General features: G+C 35.4%; 2 protein-coding genes across 3 annotated transcripts; one reads left to right on the forward strand and one right to left on the reverse strand.

Moving 5' to 3' along the window:
* Positions 1–909: 909 nt before the first annotated feature.
* Positions 910–3,904, reverse strand: MMD1 (RING/FYVE/PHD zinc finger superfamily protein). Its single transcript, XM_078982265.1, has 3 exons — positions 3,355–3,904; positions 2,553–2,796; positions 910–2,467 (listed from the first exon to the last, which is right to left on the reverse strand). Exons 1-3 carry the CDS (start codon positions 3,668–3,670, stop codon positions 985–987), a joined length of 2,043 nt encoding a protein of 680 aa, XP_078838391.1. The 5' UTR covers positions 3,671–3,904; the 3' UTR covers positions 910–984.
* Positions 3,905–11,932: 8,028 nt separating this feature from the next.
* Positions 11,933–14,881, forward strand: LOC145033711 (uncharacterized). 2 transcript variants are annotated; one of them, XM_078982266.1, is made up of 5 exons: positions 11,933–12,120; positions 12,526–13,448; positions 13,598–13,618; positions 13,960–14,148; positions 14,304–14,881. In XM_078982266.1, the coding sequence occupies exons 1-5, from the start codon at positions 12,087–12,089 to the stop codon at positions 14,772–14,774; spliced, it is 1,638 nt and encodes a 545-aa protein (XP_078838392.1). In that variant the 5' UTR covers positions 11,933–12,086; the 3' UTR covers positions 14,775–14,881. The 2 variants fall into 2 exon arrangements, with proteins under 2 accessions (XP_078838392.1, XP_078838393.1); XM_078982267.1 differs by lacking the exon at positions 13,598–13,618.
* The last annotated feature ends 2,122 nt before the right edge of the window (positions 14,882–17,003 follow it).

The following is a 17,003-nucleotide window of genomic DNA, read 5'->3' on the forward strand; positions in this document are numbered from 1 at the left end:
TTCTTGCATTTAACCCTTTTAACAATAGTCTCAATAGTTAATAGTGTAGTTGTCACTTATATCAAAAGAATATGATGTCGACTTCTTTATAAATTAAAATTAATTGTTCCTCTTAATACAAAATCAAACTCATGGTTATCTTGTTCATAGTTTTCTTAAACATTATTATTACAATTTATTCTTATTACAATTGCAGCCATACACATCCAATGGAAAGCCTGTGTTTGCACTTAGTCCCCTCCCTCACCAAGGCTCGGGCTCACTGAAACCGGACCTCTCTTGCAAATTCTGTGCCCGAAAACTTATGAACCCGGACCGCTGCACATTCTGCTCCATCGCTTGCAAGGTACTACATATATGATTTATAATTAAAGTAATATTATAAAATACTTCCACTAAACTTGTCATAATTTATATTAAACTCTCACCCTAACATTAATAGTAACCATATATTTATAACTTTTTTTACCATCATTTGATCTAACCATTTTCCCCAAATACAGTACCAAATCTCCACCAATAAACCAACAACCAAAGTGCCAAAACCGGTTCGACCCGCACCAGAAAACGGTTGTGTTCCTGATACTGTTACAAATAATGCTCATAGGGTGGCACGTGTGAATCGCAAAAACCAGCCACCTACGACAAGTAGGCGTAAGAGAACCCCGGTGAGGGCCCGGTTTTTCTAAACCGGGCTTTGTTCATCTTTTCACAACATCTAGCAAATTTATTTTGTGGGATGTCATAAAAGACCATTTCTCGTTTGGATTTTCTTTTGAACTTTTTTATGCATGCATTAAAAAATTTGGAACATTGTTCGTAAAAGAATTGGAGTTTTATTTTGTGGGATGTCATTAAAGACGGTCTTTTTACATTTGGATTTTCTTTTGAACTTTTTTTTATGCGTGATTTACAAAATTTGGAACATTATTCGTAAAAGAATTGGATTTTTTAGACGTACAATTATGAATCTATTTTTTCTTTCTAGTAAAACAAATTGCTATGTGCATTCGTAACAACAGGCATCATCATCCAGTCGGTAAAACCTGTCCCATCATGCTTCATGTGTGGACCAATGGAATCGCAACATTTGTAACACATAAAAAGTGGCGGGACAACTTCGGAATCGTCAATTCCGCTGCACCGGGTATGCTGCCACACCTCACAAAGATCACACGCCACCATCCTTTCACCATCATCATCCCTAGCACCACATTTACAGTTCACCACCCAATTATCCGCCCCACCTTCATAGTTCAAATCACTCGTAGTCAACAAGTCAACTCCGGAACCACGAACCGAAATCTCCGAACCTGATTCCAACGCCCCAAATATCACCTCGTCATCATCTACACCTTCCAATTCCACAATCTCCCTCACCTTCAGATTTTCCATGATGCAATAAGTGTCCCGCATGGCGGCCTCCGCAGCGGCTTTCAGTTCATGAACGGTGGCATGCAGCGGAACCACCAATTCCTCCCCGACCGAATTCTTCCTTTTGTATAATCCCGTTTCCAAGTTCAATTCCGTTGTCACTAACGGAATCACTTTACAGATAAACCGTAAATACTCGTCGGCATCATCATGAAACGGCCACTCTTTACTGAAATTTTTACTGTCGAGAACAGTCCTCACCGCAAACACAACAACATCGGAATCGGAATTCAACAAAAGGTGGTAATACAGAAACGTGAGATCTCTATACACGTCACTCCCGGAACCGGATTTATACTTCGGAATCACCGAGTCAACTCGGTCAGTCTCCTCCGGTTCTTGAGTTATGTTTTCGAGTGTGTCTTGAAGTGAATACTCGAGTACACCAGTGGTGGAATTGACCGCACGCCGGACCACGTAACCGCCTACAATCACGTTATTCATCGATTTCAAGACGTAATCGATCAAACCCGTGTCACCGATGTGTTGCCTAGCTGTATCCCGGACCTCCTGTCTACTCATTCCATTCCGGTTTTCGGATTTCTTTTCTTTTAAAGCATCGACTACCACTTTAGCAACGTGTTCGAGGCGTCTCACGTGCCATCTGCTATCTAATTTTGCAGCCAAATTGGAGAACTTTCTACACCTTGCTTGTTTCTCCTTCATTGTAGACTTGTTGATTGAAGTCAATCTTGGTTTTGGTTTTGAGTCTTTGATTTGTGGGGTTCTGAATTTGAGTGATATCATGAATCGGAAGAGGTCACGGATTGTTGCCAATTGGGTTTCGCTTAAATCGCGATATCGGGAGATCGTTTTCTTGATTGAACAGTTTTTCAAATCTTGAATTATGTTGTTGAGTTCAAGAGTGCTTAGAATTTGAAGTGCTTGTTCGTATTTTTCCTTTGTAACTCCAAAGCTTCCATGGCAGAATTTGTAGTCCCATCTACCAAACCAGGTGTGTCCATATGATATCCCGTAAAGTAGCCTGAGGTCCATTTTTCTCTTCTTTGAGACATCCACAACGCTTATTTTCCTGGAAATACACAGATTAAATTCAAGATTTTTGGATTAAAGAAAGTGTGATGTGAAATTGAGAAATGGGAAATTTGGGGGATTACCTGGTGTGAAGAGTGGTGCAGATACGATCCCAAAGATCCATGACTTCTCTGCCACATATGAAATTGGACCCACCTTCGATGCCATTGATGCATAGAAGGTGACCGAATCCATTGCAGTGGATTAAACCGTGTAAAATGTGAGTTTGAAGATCAAGAACACCATCTTTGATTGGTTTGTTCCATTCGTTGTCAATAGGGATGATGAAATGATACTTTCGCTTTGAGACAAAATGGTGACTCCAACCTGTTGAAATTGATGTGATTCCTCTTTGTTAAACGCTAAAGAGTTACTGATTCAATTGAATTTCAAATGTAAAACAAGATTAAGATACGTAAACCCTAATCAAAATATTGGAACCCGTTTAGGAAAATTGAATCGAAAGATTTTTGATACTACGAGTTAACAATTTCGAAATGATAAACCCCAACTTAGAGACCCAAAATCAAAATTGGGATATCCAACAAACGCTTGAAAAAGAAACTAAACCCTAATTAAACTATCACAAACCCAATTTAGAATTTGAAAATTGAGAATCAAAAACTCCGATTCTTCAGATAAAACCTTCAAAATATAGTAAACCCTTATTAATTATCACAAACCCAGTTTAGAAATTGCAAATTGAGGGCCAAAGACTCCTATTTTTCTTATAAAAACTTCAAAATTAGTTCCGATGACTGTTTTTAGTGATCAAAAAAGCGGGAATTCCGAGATGGGATATTGTGAATCTACACGAAAACCCAGGTAAAGTTCATAAAACCGATATGGTAAACAGTAATTAGATGAATGATTAGATATGATTACCTGAGCATCGGCAGTGATCGCAGAGTGGTTGAAGAGAGTTGTTAACACATTCTTCAAAAGTATACAACGGAAGCACAAAACCCCGATTTTCATGAACGAGAAAGGTGCACCATATCGGCATTCCTTCAACTTTGTAATCCTCAGGCTGACCACATTCTTGAAGAAATCTCCTGACATTGTCTCGAAACGAACCAGACAGAGAGATCGGACAACCAGGCTGAAGAAAATTCTGTAATCCGTAATACTTTGCTGATTTCATCTTCCTCTTCTTACTGCTACTATTAGCTCCAATCATCTTGATGATGGGAATCGACATTAATGAACAGCTCCAGCTTTGAATAGCTATTTTCAATCTGAAACCCTCGAAACAGAGTATTGTTTTAGAGAGAAAGAAAGAGGAGGATAAAGGGGTTTAAGCCGTTTGAGATGAGGATGTAAGTTGTTATTGCAAGTATGAATTTTGAATGTTTGTTGTAAGAGCAATTAACCCGCTCGATTGACAGGTTCATGATCGAACGGCTGAAGCAAGAGAATCGGTGGATGGGTTTCATGACGGCCGTTGGATTTATTATATAGCAGTTGAGAGCTGTTTGCTGATGTGGGGATTCGACGCCGCGAATACTACTTCCCTGTTCTTTGTTCCATGGTATAATCCAGAAGTACAGGTACAGCTCCACTAATTACCTATACAAAAAAAAAAAAAAAAAAAAAAAAAAAAGAAGTGTATAATAAATCTTTTGGACTAATATGTTTTTGGCACTAAATTGAAAAAAAAAACTCTGAATTTAATTTCCGCCGACTGTGGACACAATATTTTCATGGAATTATGGCAAAAGGGCAAGTGTCGATTTCAACAGGTTACAAAGCAAAGACGAATGTTAGAGGACAGTTGTTAGCTAGGTTTTGTTCAATTCTTCTCTCCAACGTCAATAATGCAAGATGGTAAGCTCCTCCAACACGCACACATAAGGGTACAGAGAATGGGCTTTAAGAAATCGTTGGTCTGAAGATTTGAGATGCGAGTGTGATGAACTTGCGACATTCTCGATCTCCAAAACTGTCGATAATCCATGGTGGAAATTCAGGGGGTATCCAAGCTATCAGGTAATATCAAGTTTCCTACTTCTTTTTGGGGTCTTGTTGAACCGGTATGAATAAGTGGTTGTTGTGCGGGACTCCAAAAAAAATGCGATTTTTTTATGGTTTGATCCACAACTGCCAAACACTTACTACAAGGAAACTATGTGAAGTTCCATATGGATTTGGAGGAGGCTAAAAACAATAAAGCATTTGGAATGCAGATTTTGAAGCTTTCGGTGGAGGCCAAGAACAACAAAGCAGTTCAAGTGGATATTTTAAACTTGTTGAAGGTGATGCTACTTATGATGGCCATGCTTTTGGTGGTGGTGATTGTGATGGGGTTTATGGTTCACAATGTTGTGGTTAAAGCACTGTGAAGTTATGGGCATTAGTTAGGTTTAGGTGGAATGGTAGTACTAGTTTAGGGTGTAAGGGTATTTTGGTCAAGTTTTTAGTAAGTTGATGCATGTGTTATGTATGGTAATATTTTGGTGTTGTAAGAGATGACAATGATAACAACTTATTATGTCTTAATGATAACAATGTATTATGTCTTAGTAATGGCAATACCTTTAACACATACATATGTATAAAAATGACCAAATCTTGAAAATTTAATAGCAACCTACTTAACAAACTAACCAAAACATGGAAGGTAACAACATTTATAGTGATCAAGGCACATATATTGATAACTTAACAATCATACCATGTAGTTTACAAAGCTTCCTAAATGTCAATGTCAGTTAACAGCCCAAAAAGAGGAATGTACTTTACAAAGCTTCCCACACACATGGTATGCCAGACAACATCCATAAGTTGAAGGTGCAAATGTGAGTAGCTAGATCAAACTTGTATCCATTGTAGCCATACCTTATTTCAAACACATCACCACCACTTGGCACCACTTTCTACATCCTACACATAACAAACAAATTACACACATAAATAATAAATACATAATACATTTGGATACATGCCCATAAAAACTAACATTACCTCATATTTTTCCCAAATTCATCAATCTTCAGTTGTATGTTAGGCCCACAACTACCCCTCCATTTGGATACCTCTTGACCTTGATGATAAAACCTTTTCATAATGAGAATCCTTATTTCGTCAAGCATTGTAAGTAGAGGCTTCTTCCTTATTTCTTTGATCATGCCATTGAAACATTCTAAGACCCCATTCTATACTGCTTCATAAGCATACCCATGAGAAAAGAAGGCTATGCACCAAGTTTTAGGTTTCTTTGCCATAAGATAGGTGTATCATGTTTTTGTTATCTTCTTTATCTTCTCCAATATAGTAAGAAACCCTTGGATTAGGATTTTGTCCTGCCAAAGTCTACTCGTCGAGTCATGTCGCCGACTCGACGAGTCTGCCACTTAACCCCCGGGTCCAATTCGCTACTACTCGACGAGTTGTCCATCAACTCACCGAGTCTTAGTCCAAATCGCGAAAAACACTTGAATGAAATACATACCAGGAACCGGGTGTTACATGATGGTGTCCTATTATCAGATCCAAGCCGTTATCATACCATTGTTTGGAGTTTGGTTTACCTGACTGTCACTAGACCGGGTATTGCTCATGCAGTTCATGTGGGTAGCCAGTTTGTCACTGCTCCTACTACTGTTCATTGGGGAGTTGTTCTTCGTATTTTGAGATATTTACGTGGTACTCATTTCCGCACTCTTATGTTTCCATCTTAATCATCTCTTGAGCTACGTGCCTATAGTGATGCAAATTGGGATAATGATATTTACGATCGTAAGTCCACTACTAGGTATTTTGTTTTTCTTGGAGATTCATTGATATCATGGAAAAGCAAGAAACAAGATGTTGTTTCTCGATCTTCTATAGAATCCGAGTATCGAGCCATGGCTATCGCTACTTGTGAGATTGTTTGGTTGAGATGGCTTCTTGCAGATATGGGCATTTACATCTCTCAGCCTACCCCTTTGTATTGTGATAGCGAGAGTGCGATAATGATTGCCAAGAATTCAATGTTTCATGAGCACACAAAGCACATTGAGATTAACTGTCATTTCACACGTCATCATCTCAAGAAGGGCACTATCTCCTTTCCTTATGTTCCTTCCTCTTTGCAAATTGCTGATATTCTTACGAAGTCGTTGACTGCTCCTCGATTCCATTTTCTGTCTGAGAAACTCTCAATGCTTATTGCTGTTGCATTGTGAGTTTGAGGGGGGATGTTAGCCAAATAAGATTTTGGGCTTTATTGGGCCTTTTCTTTAGGAAACCCTACTTAGCTTGTCTATATATTCTCTAGGAAACCCTAATTAGTTTGTCTATATATTATGTCTTTCCCTTTCATTGTATTTGTACTTCTCTTTAATAATAATACGAAACCCTAGCCATTATATGTCTTTCACTTGTTAGTTTATAGGTAGGACCAATGATGAACTCCAGCTCAAGAGAATAGCAGACTGAAGCCTTCAGTTGTTTTCTAAGGAATCAAATGGATAAAACGAATTGGTTTCTGTGTATGATTTTATTTGGACAATTAAGGCTTCGTCCTCATGAAGGTTTGGCGAGCAACATCAATCAATTTAGGTAATTTTCAATAAGCTCCGACATATTTAATGTTTATTGTTAGGTTAGAGATCTGATTCTCATTTGAAAGATAATTTGAACTGGAGATCAACACTTTATATTCGGATATATGCTCGTTGGTAGCATAGGAATAGCACAGCATCGGTTTTAGAAAGAAGCTAAGTAGTTGGTTTATAATCAAGCATGGTAATCGGAGATTGGAGTTGAATTGAGAGGCTAATTTCGTAGATTGAAGAATCGAATTAATGAATTAAGGTGGGTAATAAGAAAAAGTTCGAAAAATTTAGGGATGTGCTTCAATTCTTTTTGCTACATAAAACACATAGTATAATTAGTGGAATATGTTATTAAGTAAAACCAATTACAAAATTATATGAATATTTATTATTATAATTCCGAATTCAATTCGATACTGATCGCAACCCCTCAACCCCCCTTGTATGTTTCGAAACTGTATCGGTGTTATCATCTCTCATACGGTCGGTCCTCCCGGCCGCCGACTTCTTTCTCCAAGCATCTCTGTCCCAATACTATAAAAAGTGTATGTAAGATAATATACAAAATATGAAAAAAAAACAATAATATATTAATTAGCTTACTTTACACAAATCATGCTATACGTCCTCATTGAATGTACTAGGATCAAAATCATTCATGATTGCAAAGTCATCATCCGTGTTGGGGATGTTGTGACCGGCCGCACGAGCTCTATTTACATATTAATGTCGATATTCCTTCATTAGGTCCGAGTAACGATCTTCCACCACACTTTTAAATGTTAGTTTTGATCATGCCTTCATTTTGCGAATCCCATTGATAGTATTTCTATAAACCAAAAAAAGTAGAAACTAAAGCTAAAATTGCAAACATAAAACAAATCAACTTAAGGTATAGAAATTATTAATTAATATATTATCCCAAAAGCACGAAAAATCTGTTGAAATACTGCAGGTGGAAGCTTAGTAAATGTGGGTCATGCTCCATCCAAAAATTGATCAAACTTAAGCCTGATTTGATGACGCACCGATGCAAACCTTCAACATTAAAATACAACCAAATAAGTATTTTTATAATATGAATAAACAACATAATTTTAACTGTTAAAATGATATACTTTTTCCCGAACTTCTCAAGATGTGGCAAGTTGTTGCCATATCTATGAGGTGTATCAGCGACATTCGAGTCGCGCTGCGTACCATCATCATTATCATCTTGAGAATCATTTCCAGGGTCAATGCCATATTTGCGGGCCTCATGTACATGTATATCGCCTATTTGATCAACTATACGAACATCGCTAGTAGTGGCGGTGTATCGGCCCAAATTTTCTAACATCTAATCTATGGGAGTTATCAGAGTTTTATCTACAATATGTGGAATTTTACTTTAATTAAAACACTTAAAATTGCAGGTTAATCATGGGTTTACAATAAAATCATACATACAAATTGGAACAACGAGGAAAATACATAAGTAGTATCATACACTCTAACTCTTATACATAAGTAGTATCATACACTCTAACTCTTATACAAATTGGAATAACGGTTTTTGTCATCTGAACCTACAAAGAATAAATCTAAGTCTATACTATATTGGACATTATGTCTGGTGAGTTATTCTTTATGTCTTTGTTATCTTTATCTTCCTTTTCTTTCTCATACTCTATCATCTAACTCTTTCTTTCATAGCATACATTGCTATTCTTTCTCTTCTCTCATTTATCTCTTGTATATTTCTTCTGTAATCTTTCTTTCTACTCTTTCACATCCCATTTATCTCTTTCTTTGTCATCTACTCTACTCCTCAAACTCTTCTCTAAGCTTTTTCAAAGTCTCTTCTCGTACTCTACTCATACTCCATCTTTTGTCTCTAACTCTGTCAAATTTTCAAATGTTGACTGAAAGTGCGAATTTGATCAAACCATATGGACAAAAACTATAATTTACTCATATAATAATGATTTTCAAATACAAATTTTAATAAAAAATTAGAAGTTTAAATAATGGCGTAGTAAAATGAAATGTTTTAATAGAAAAAGGAGTTGCGAGTAACTGTAAAAACTAAAATTAAGAAATAATTACAAATTTAGCCATTTTTCTCTAATCACTTTTTATTTAGTAGCCAAAAACTATTTTTTTCAAAAACTAACCACTGAAGCCGTAGATGAGGCTACCTCATTTGTGGTTTCGTCAACTTGTCTTTGGTTTCCTAATTTGTGACAAAACATGCCTTCCATTTTGTCTCTTCATCTACGGTTTCGTTACCTCGTCTTGGATTTTGTATTCCACTATAAAAAAAAATCATACTGTTTAGTTGAAATCGCAAATGAGGCTACCCAGTGGATCTGGAATTTTTTTTTTGGGGGGGCACTAGATTAACTATTGGTATGAATAATCGGGTCAAATCAAAAAGACCTACTATTATTCAATTCCTATAAAAAACAAAATCTATATGTAATTTACAAGCGGTTTAGCGAACCTAATATATGTAAAAATATAACATATTTCTGTCAAATTTAAAGACTCTTATTTCATTTGACTACAATGTTCACAATCATAATTAGTTATATACAATAACATATTACATTATCATAAATAAGAACATAATTTCACAAACACATATATTTATATAAAAACATTAAACATAACAAAATGTTAAGTGATACAAAAAAAATTGGGTTTTTAAAATTACCAAACAAAACTAGTTTAAAATTTAAACACTTATTTGATTTATATTGGATTGTAGGACGATAGAGACAAAGAGATTAGAGAAATCATGGGGGAATATGTTTCGTTGATAATTTTTAACAAAAAATCTTTTGGTTTGATGCATTTTAGCTAGAGAATCCAACGAAATGGGATTTGTCTATTTTCCTATTTTAGACTTTTAGCCTTAGTTTAGTCCTTTATTCATTAACCGAAGAAGCTGCCATCACCCCAAATCTCATGCAGCCTAGCCCAAATTTGAATGAGGGCATTTCTTCGTAAAAAAAATATTCAAAATTTTTTAATACTATTATGAGTAAATTACACGAATTGTCCCTATGGTTTGGGGTAACTTGCACACTTAATCCCTAACTTATTTTTTTAACTCGGAAGGTTCGTACTGTTTGTTTTTATTATGCGCTTGGTCCCTACTGTTTGTTTATGTTATGTGTTTGGTCCTTCTTTTACTTAAAAAGACTGTTATTTAAATAGGAAAAAAATGGTGAAATAGGTAAGATAAGGTGAGGGGGTGGGTTTAGGGGTGTGTTTATTTAATATAAATTAAAAAATCAAGGCCAAAATAGTCTTTATAGGTAAGATAGGGACCAAACTCGTAATAAAAACAAACAACAAAAACCTTCTGAGTTTAAAAAATAAGTTAGGGACTACACCATAGGGACCATTCGTATAATTTACTCTACTATTATATGTGCACGTTGGTAGGTCGTTTGGGGCACAGCCCCCCACTCTCAATGCCTTAGATTTGCCCCTGTTGCTACCACATACGCGGTTTCCTCTTCATTGGTCTTCAATTTTGTTCATGTTTTTTCGTTTATTGTTCTTGGGTTTCAGTGATGAAACCGCACATTGGTATATGCCTCATCTTTGGTTTCATACACTCGTCTAAGGTTTGGTTCTTCATATTAATTTTTTTCAAGACAAATCAACCTAGTAGTAAATGTTCAAGGATAACACACACTAATGAAAAACCGGATAAACAACAACAAAATCGAACATGTAATTTGCATGTTTAATTACATGTTCGATTGCTTATTTTATTTGAGAAAGCCTTTTAAAAGTTTTTAAACTGTTGTAGACCACTATAAATATGAGAAGACACACATAAGGTATCACATTTAAATTTGAAAAATCGTATTTCTTGTCATTAAGATCATAGTTGTCAAAATCGCGATCCTGATCGTAGGATCGTACGATCTTACGATCCTAGGTATGAAAAACGATCCAGATCGTAAAAGGATCGTATTTGGGGTAGGATCGCAGGTAAGATCGTAAGATCGTAGGTAGGATCGTAGGATCGAGATCCGATCCGATCCTACCTTCCTTTGATTTTTTTTTTTTTTTTTTTTTTTTTTTTTTTTTTTTTTGCAAATGAAATTTTTTTTACCACTTTATGCCTTTTATCCTTTACCAATCTACCATTTATCATTTTTTATTGTGATTTATGATTAATATTTTGAAGTTTTTATAACTTTTGAATGAAAAACTAAATGTTTGAAATAGATTTCATGATTAAATATTATAAATTAAAATTATATTCTATTTTGTGGGATCTTAAGATCTCGATCCCGATCTTGCAAACCCAAAATCGATCCTAGGTAGGATCCCGATCTTGACAACCTTGATTAAGATATAACATTTTATTTCTCTAAAATTGTATCTTCACCGAATCTCAAAATAAGAGATTTACATAAATATTAATAGTAAATTAGATGGTTGAATGTGTTGTCACTCCTTTAGCGGTTTTACGTATTACCATGTTAATTTGTCTTGAAAAAAAATCAACTCGAAGAATGGAATTTAAGACGGGTCAATGAATCCGAAGATGAAGCATATACCAATTTTTTGGCGTTGAAACCTATGAAAAATGAACAAAAAAACATGAACGAAACCAAAGACGAGTGGAGAGGTGACCGCAAATAAGGTAAAGTCATCTGCGATTTCAACTAAAAAAAATATTTTTTTTAGTGGAAGACGAAACAGAAGGCGAGATGACGAAACCACAAATAAGGAGACAGAACCGAATGCGTATTTTGCCACCTATGAAAAAACCATAAATAAAATAGCCTCATCAATAGTTTTAACTATTAAATAAAATTTTTTTGACTAAATTTTGTAATTATCTCAACTAAAACCGCAAAGGGATTATAAACACTCATGATTGGTTTACGCTGCTGACACCAAAACTTCGCCTCCATCCCAAACCTACTGGTTTACTTTTCGGTGTAAAGGCCATCGACATCCACAGACGACACAACACAGACTGGCTTCCCCTTCCTCGTTGCTCTCGTTTTTCTACTTCTTTTACCCACGTCACATCTAGTCTTCTGATCTTGTCTTCGCTAAATGATTCTATCTCCCAATCACCCATTCTCTTGCGGTGAGTATACTAAATTCTAACATTTTTTTTAATCTAATTAGTGTATTGAGAACCCAATGTACTAATTGTGATTGTGAATTTGTTTGAACGAAGTTTATGGCTGCATTATTAACCTAATTTGTGATTTTGTTAATTGTTGGAACAGGGGAAACTTGGATTTCTTTGTTAGATACCTAATTGTGTAGAATGAAATTAACCGACTAATTGTTGGTTAATATAGTGATTTTTCAATGTTAATTTTCGTCCTGGTTTTGACTAATTAAACGCAACACACATATCTTGTAGATATAACTCATTATGAGAACGTTTGTGTTACAGTGGAGAAGTACCAACCTTATGTTAGTATTTTAGAATTTGGTTGGTTTGTTTTGTATGTCCTTAATGTTGCATTGTATTCCATTGCAGGGATTATGGAGCTAATAAGAACGCTTAATGATGTTTTCATATCTACAAGAAAAGATACAGTGGGTGTAGAACGTGATAGATTAAGCAGCTTGCCAGATAGACTAATCCATAAAATCCTTTCTTTCATTAACATCAAAGATGCTATTAGCACTAGTGTATTGTCATCTAGATGGAGGTTTATCTGGACTTCAATGCCCTATTTGAATTTCGAGAATCTCAATAATGAGCGCCACTTTTCCAATTTTATTTCTAATGTTCTCTCACACTGTGATAATCAAATAAATTATTCAGTCAATCTCGTTCTTGGGAGAACAGTTAGGGACGATGAATCTGTGACAAGAATTCTCAGCTGCAAATTCTCTCACAGTCTCCAACAACTGAGTGTTACACGTTTGCCTGGAGGGAATATAGTTGAATGCCCATATTCCTTTATTGCGACACCAAAGTGGGACCTCCCAGCTTTAACGACTTTGCATCTTCACCAAGTCGAACTGTCTGATTATGATGATATCGGTCTATTCTCTAAGTGCACCAACTTGAAGAACCTCTCCTTGAACAGGTGCAGAATGAAAGAAACCAAAGTTTTAAATATCTGTCATCCTCAACTCTCTGATCTTACACTTGTATCTACACCCCCTGATATGGCATCAGAGGAGGTTGTGAATGTGGTTGCACCTCAACTCAAGAATCTCACAATTATAAGGTGCGAAGGAGAGCATCTGATTTCTGCACCTGGGCTTACCTCCTTGGTCATAGAAGGTTTTCAACCTTGGCAGGTTTCTACACCATCAGGCTTCCATTCTTTGGAGAAGGTTGACCTCTTAATGTACGATCCACACAAGGCAGATGCTCATAGAATAGTTTATTTGCTTCAACAGCTCAATAGTGTCAAGTTTCTTACACTTAACTTGGGGATTCTCAAGGTATTGGTCATTGATATTGTTTATCTTCTGCATCTTACCAGGAATTTTAATCTGGAGTATGGCAAATACTCTTGTATATATACACACACACATGGTTATGAAACTTGCATTAATCTATATCTGATTTCCTTTTGTTTTATCTTTTGCAGCGTCTCTTTTCACAAAGGAAGGTATATCAAGAGTTCTTGCACCCCCCATAGTTTTATGTTTTGTGTGTCTCTGTGTGTGTGTGTACACACACACATGGGTAGTTTATTTTGATAATAATAAATATTGTGTGAGTATAAGAATCAATCTGGAGCATAGATTAAAAGAATCAATGGTTTTGATGAGAGTCACAATTACTTATCTATAACTAAATCGATTTAATTTGGGAAGGTTTTCAATACTCAAGAATCAATTAGAATCATTTATTTTTTCAATTTGACACTCTCGATTTTTTCTTACTTATCATTCTCACACATGTACATGGTTATTAAGATCACATTGATCTATATGTAATTTTCTGCAGAGTCTATCTTCATCCATGAAACTAGTCCCACATAAAGCGTGTGCGTTTGCTAACACAAAGATTCTGAAGTTTACAATAAAATCGGTAGTAAAGGTATACTTGGAGGTTCAGGCACAAGAGAATGTAACTACACGTACTGCAATAAACAACGAGGATGATTGTGCCATCTTCCCAATGGTCTCATTTGAGGTATTTACACAGTGCCAATATAATATTTGGTTTATCCTTTTTTTTTTTTTCTAGTTTATGCACATGCATAACCATACCAAAATATGCAACATTGTAACATGAACCGGTTACATTGCAAAAACATGAAATTTATGATGATCATGAAAACGTTGCAGGAGATTACAATTATGGAGAATATGGTATCAGCACAAGTATTTGTAAAACACTTGGGGATATTGCTAGAGGAGGTTAAACAAAATAGAAATAGCGAGGATTACCAGCCTCAGAGGGATGTACATAGCAAACCATATGTTGAGATGCATTGGGCGTGGAAATTACAATGGAACCTTGGGGCAATTATGGGAGTGTTTAAGCATAAGAAAATGAAAGCAAAATTAGATAATTATCTCATGATGGCAAAAATTACAAAAAAATATACTAAAAGGCGTGATTGCACGAAATCCATGAATCACCCCATTCTTGGATGGTTGGACGAAATGCGTGGATTGTTTCAGTACATTGGAGACTTGATAACTCAGTTGTCTGCATCAAAGAAGGCGGTGATGCTACCATTTTTTTTGAGTTTGTGCGAAGATGCCACAATTCTCACGATTAATATTTTGGGATGGATTAACACCTTAAAGTAAACTCAACTGACCAATGCGCTTATTTTTTAGTATTAATTTTTATGTCAGTTTTATACTGTTATGCTAAAAGTCAAGATTCAGCGGTGATTGTGCTCACTTATTTTTTGTGGATGTTATTTGCAAATTTAATTTAAACATCAAGTACTTGAAATAATAAAAATAAGAGCAAACTGTAGAAATGGCATTTGGTTCGTCATTTTCTTTGGATTGGATTTTTTTTTTTTTTCATTTTGCAAAAAGGTATTATGAAAAGGATTTATTGTGAGTTTTGTAAAAAATGTATTATGAAAAGGTTTCACTGTGATTTTGGTAACTTACCAAAATGAAATGTGAAATGATTAATTTGGATTTTTCATATACTTCTTACAATTTATTTGATTTTATTTAATCTTTTATTATTCGTAATTACCCCACCCCTCTCCCTTATAACCTATATGTGCCTTTCTCCACTTCTCATCTTTGTCTAATCTACATCATGTTTATTTACCACTTCTCACCCTCCGAAAATCTCCAAAAAACAATCTACCTTATGCTATCTCTTACCGCGACATACCCTTTCCTTTCTCATAAATCATCCCCAAAAAAGTCTACCTTAGGTTACCGAATCAATTGTATGGAAAACAGAAGGGGATTCACACAAATCTATTTTCTTCTTCTAGGAGAATGGGCTCCTTATTGTAAAAATATGTAAGGCATACTTATAAAAAACTAACAGAAAGAAGTTGTGATGTTGAGAAACATGCCTCCAAAAGTCTTTAATAACGATGTTATCTTCTTTGCTTAATAAAGAAGATTTTATTATTTACTTAGCTACGAAGAGTTTCTTTACAAGATAACCTTGGCGCGTAAGTATTTTCCATAGTGCATATCTCACTGACAATCCTCTCTTTAAATAGAGGATTAGCTTTCTTATTTTCGTCATCTCTTTTTCTCAAAGGCATTGTAACCTTAACAAATATTATAGTAAACCAAGAGGGTAAGATGAACTAAAACGAAAAGCCCTAATGCATCAAACAACCTAGAAATCGAAATCACAAGAACCATATTAGTTCAAACAAAATAGGACTAAAGTATCAAACTATAATAAATGACATGCAATGAAAAATACCAATCAACAAGCAAATCAAAGAGGCACATAGATTTACGTGGAAAACCCAAATTGGGAAAAAAACCATGGGCAGATAAAACCGAGAACCAATCCACTAAAATATTGAAATGTTTACAGAGCTTGATCAAAGATATCATAATGAGCTATAACGATTTGGTGATAAAGGGTTGAAACATTAGAAAATGTCAATCCTAAAAGGGGGAAGAAGAAGTCTTCAAAACACTTTCTCTCTCTTAAAAATTCAGCGTTCAATTGAGGTTAAAAGAAAAAAGGTGTTAGCAATTTGGGTATTTTGGTCCTTCAAGAATGGAATATTTGTATTTCAGGAACAAGCCCTTTTTAGACCTAAAAACACCCATTTTAGACATGGTGCCCTTTTTAGATGTGAAACAACCATTTTAGACATGTTGCCATTTTTTGACCTGAAACACTCATTTTAGAACTGACGCCCTTTTTAGACCCAAAACAATCAATTTAGAACTGGATTGATGAAAAGACAATATATCCCTTGAAGTAGAACTTTTCAATTTTAGAAGATATACATTTCTGGACCATTGTGAGTATAAAGTTCCGGTCTTGCTATCTAGTTTTTTAGATCTTGTCATTTCAGTTTTTTTTTTTTTTTTTTTTTTTTTTTTTTGTGGCACTTTTGGTCCATTTTATGGGTGATCCTAGAGTTGAGTGGCCCCAAATATCTCTTTATGTGTTTAGAATGATTCTTGGACCTCATGGACTAGGAAAGTTGTGATCTTTTAGCTTCCCTTTTAGCCATGCTAGTTATCTTGGCCCTTTTGGTTCATTTTGGTGTATTAAAGTTTAGATCTTGAAAGATTGTGGCATCATTTTGGTGTATTAAAGTTTAGATCTTGAAAGATTGTGGCATTATTCTGGATAAATTTGGAAACTTTATCCGTATAGACATCTTGTTGATTCAGATCTCTAAGTTGGAGACTTGGACTTAATGGATTAAGTTGAGAATAGGAACAAAATCAAACAGCTACCGCTTACTAAATAACTCTAGAGTACATCCCTGGTGAGCCCTCAACACTCGCACAAGACGGTCTTTGGCAATATCCACCTCTAACGGATAATATATCTCCCACGGAACACAGTCAAAACTC

This window comes from Lactuca saligna, chromosome 3 (assembly GCF_052625555.1).
Source record: "Lactuca saligna cultivar CGN05327 chromosome 3, ASM5262555v1, whole genome shotgun sequence".
Lineage (NCBI taxonomy): Eukaryota > Viridiplantae > Streptophyta > Magnoliopsida > Asterales > Asteraceae > Lactuca > Lactuca saligna.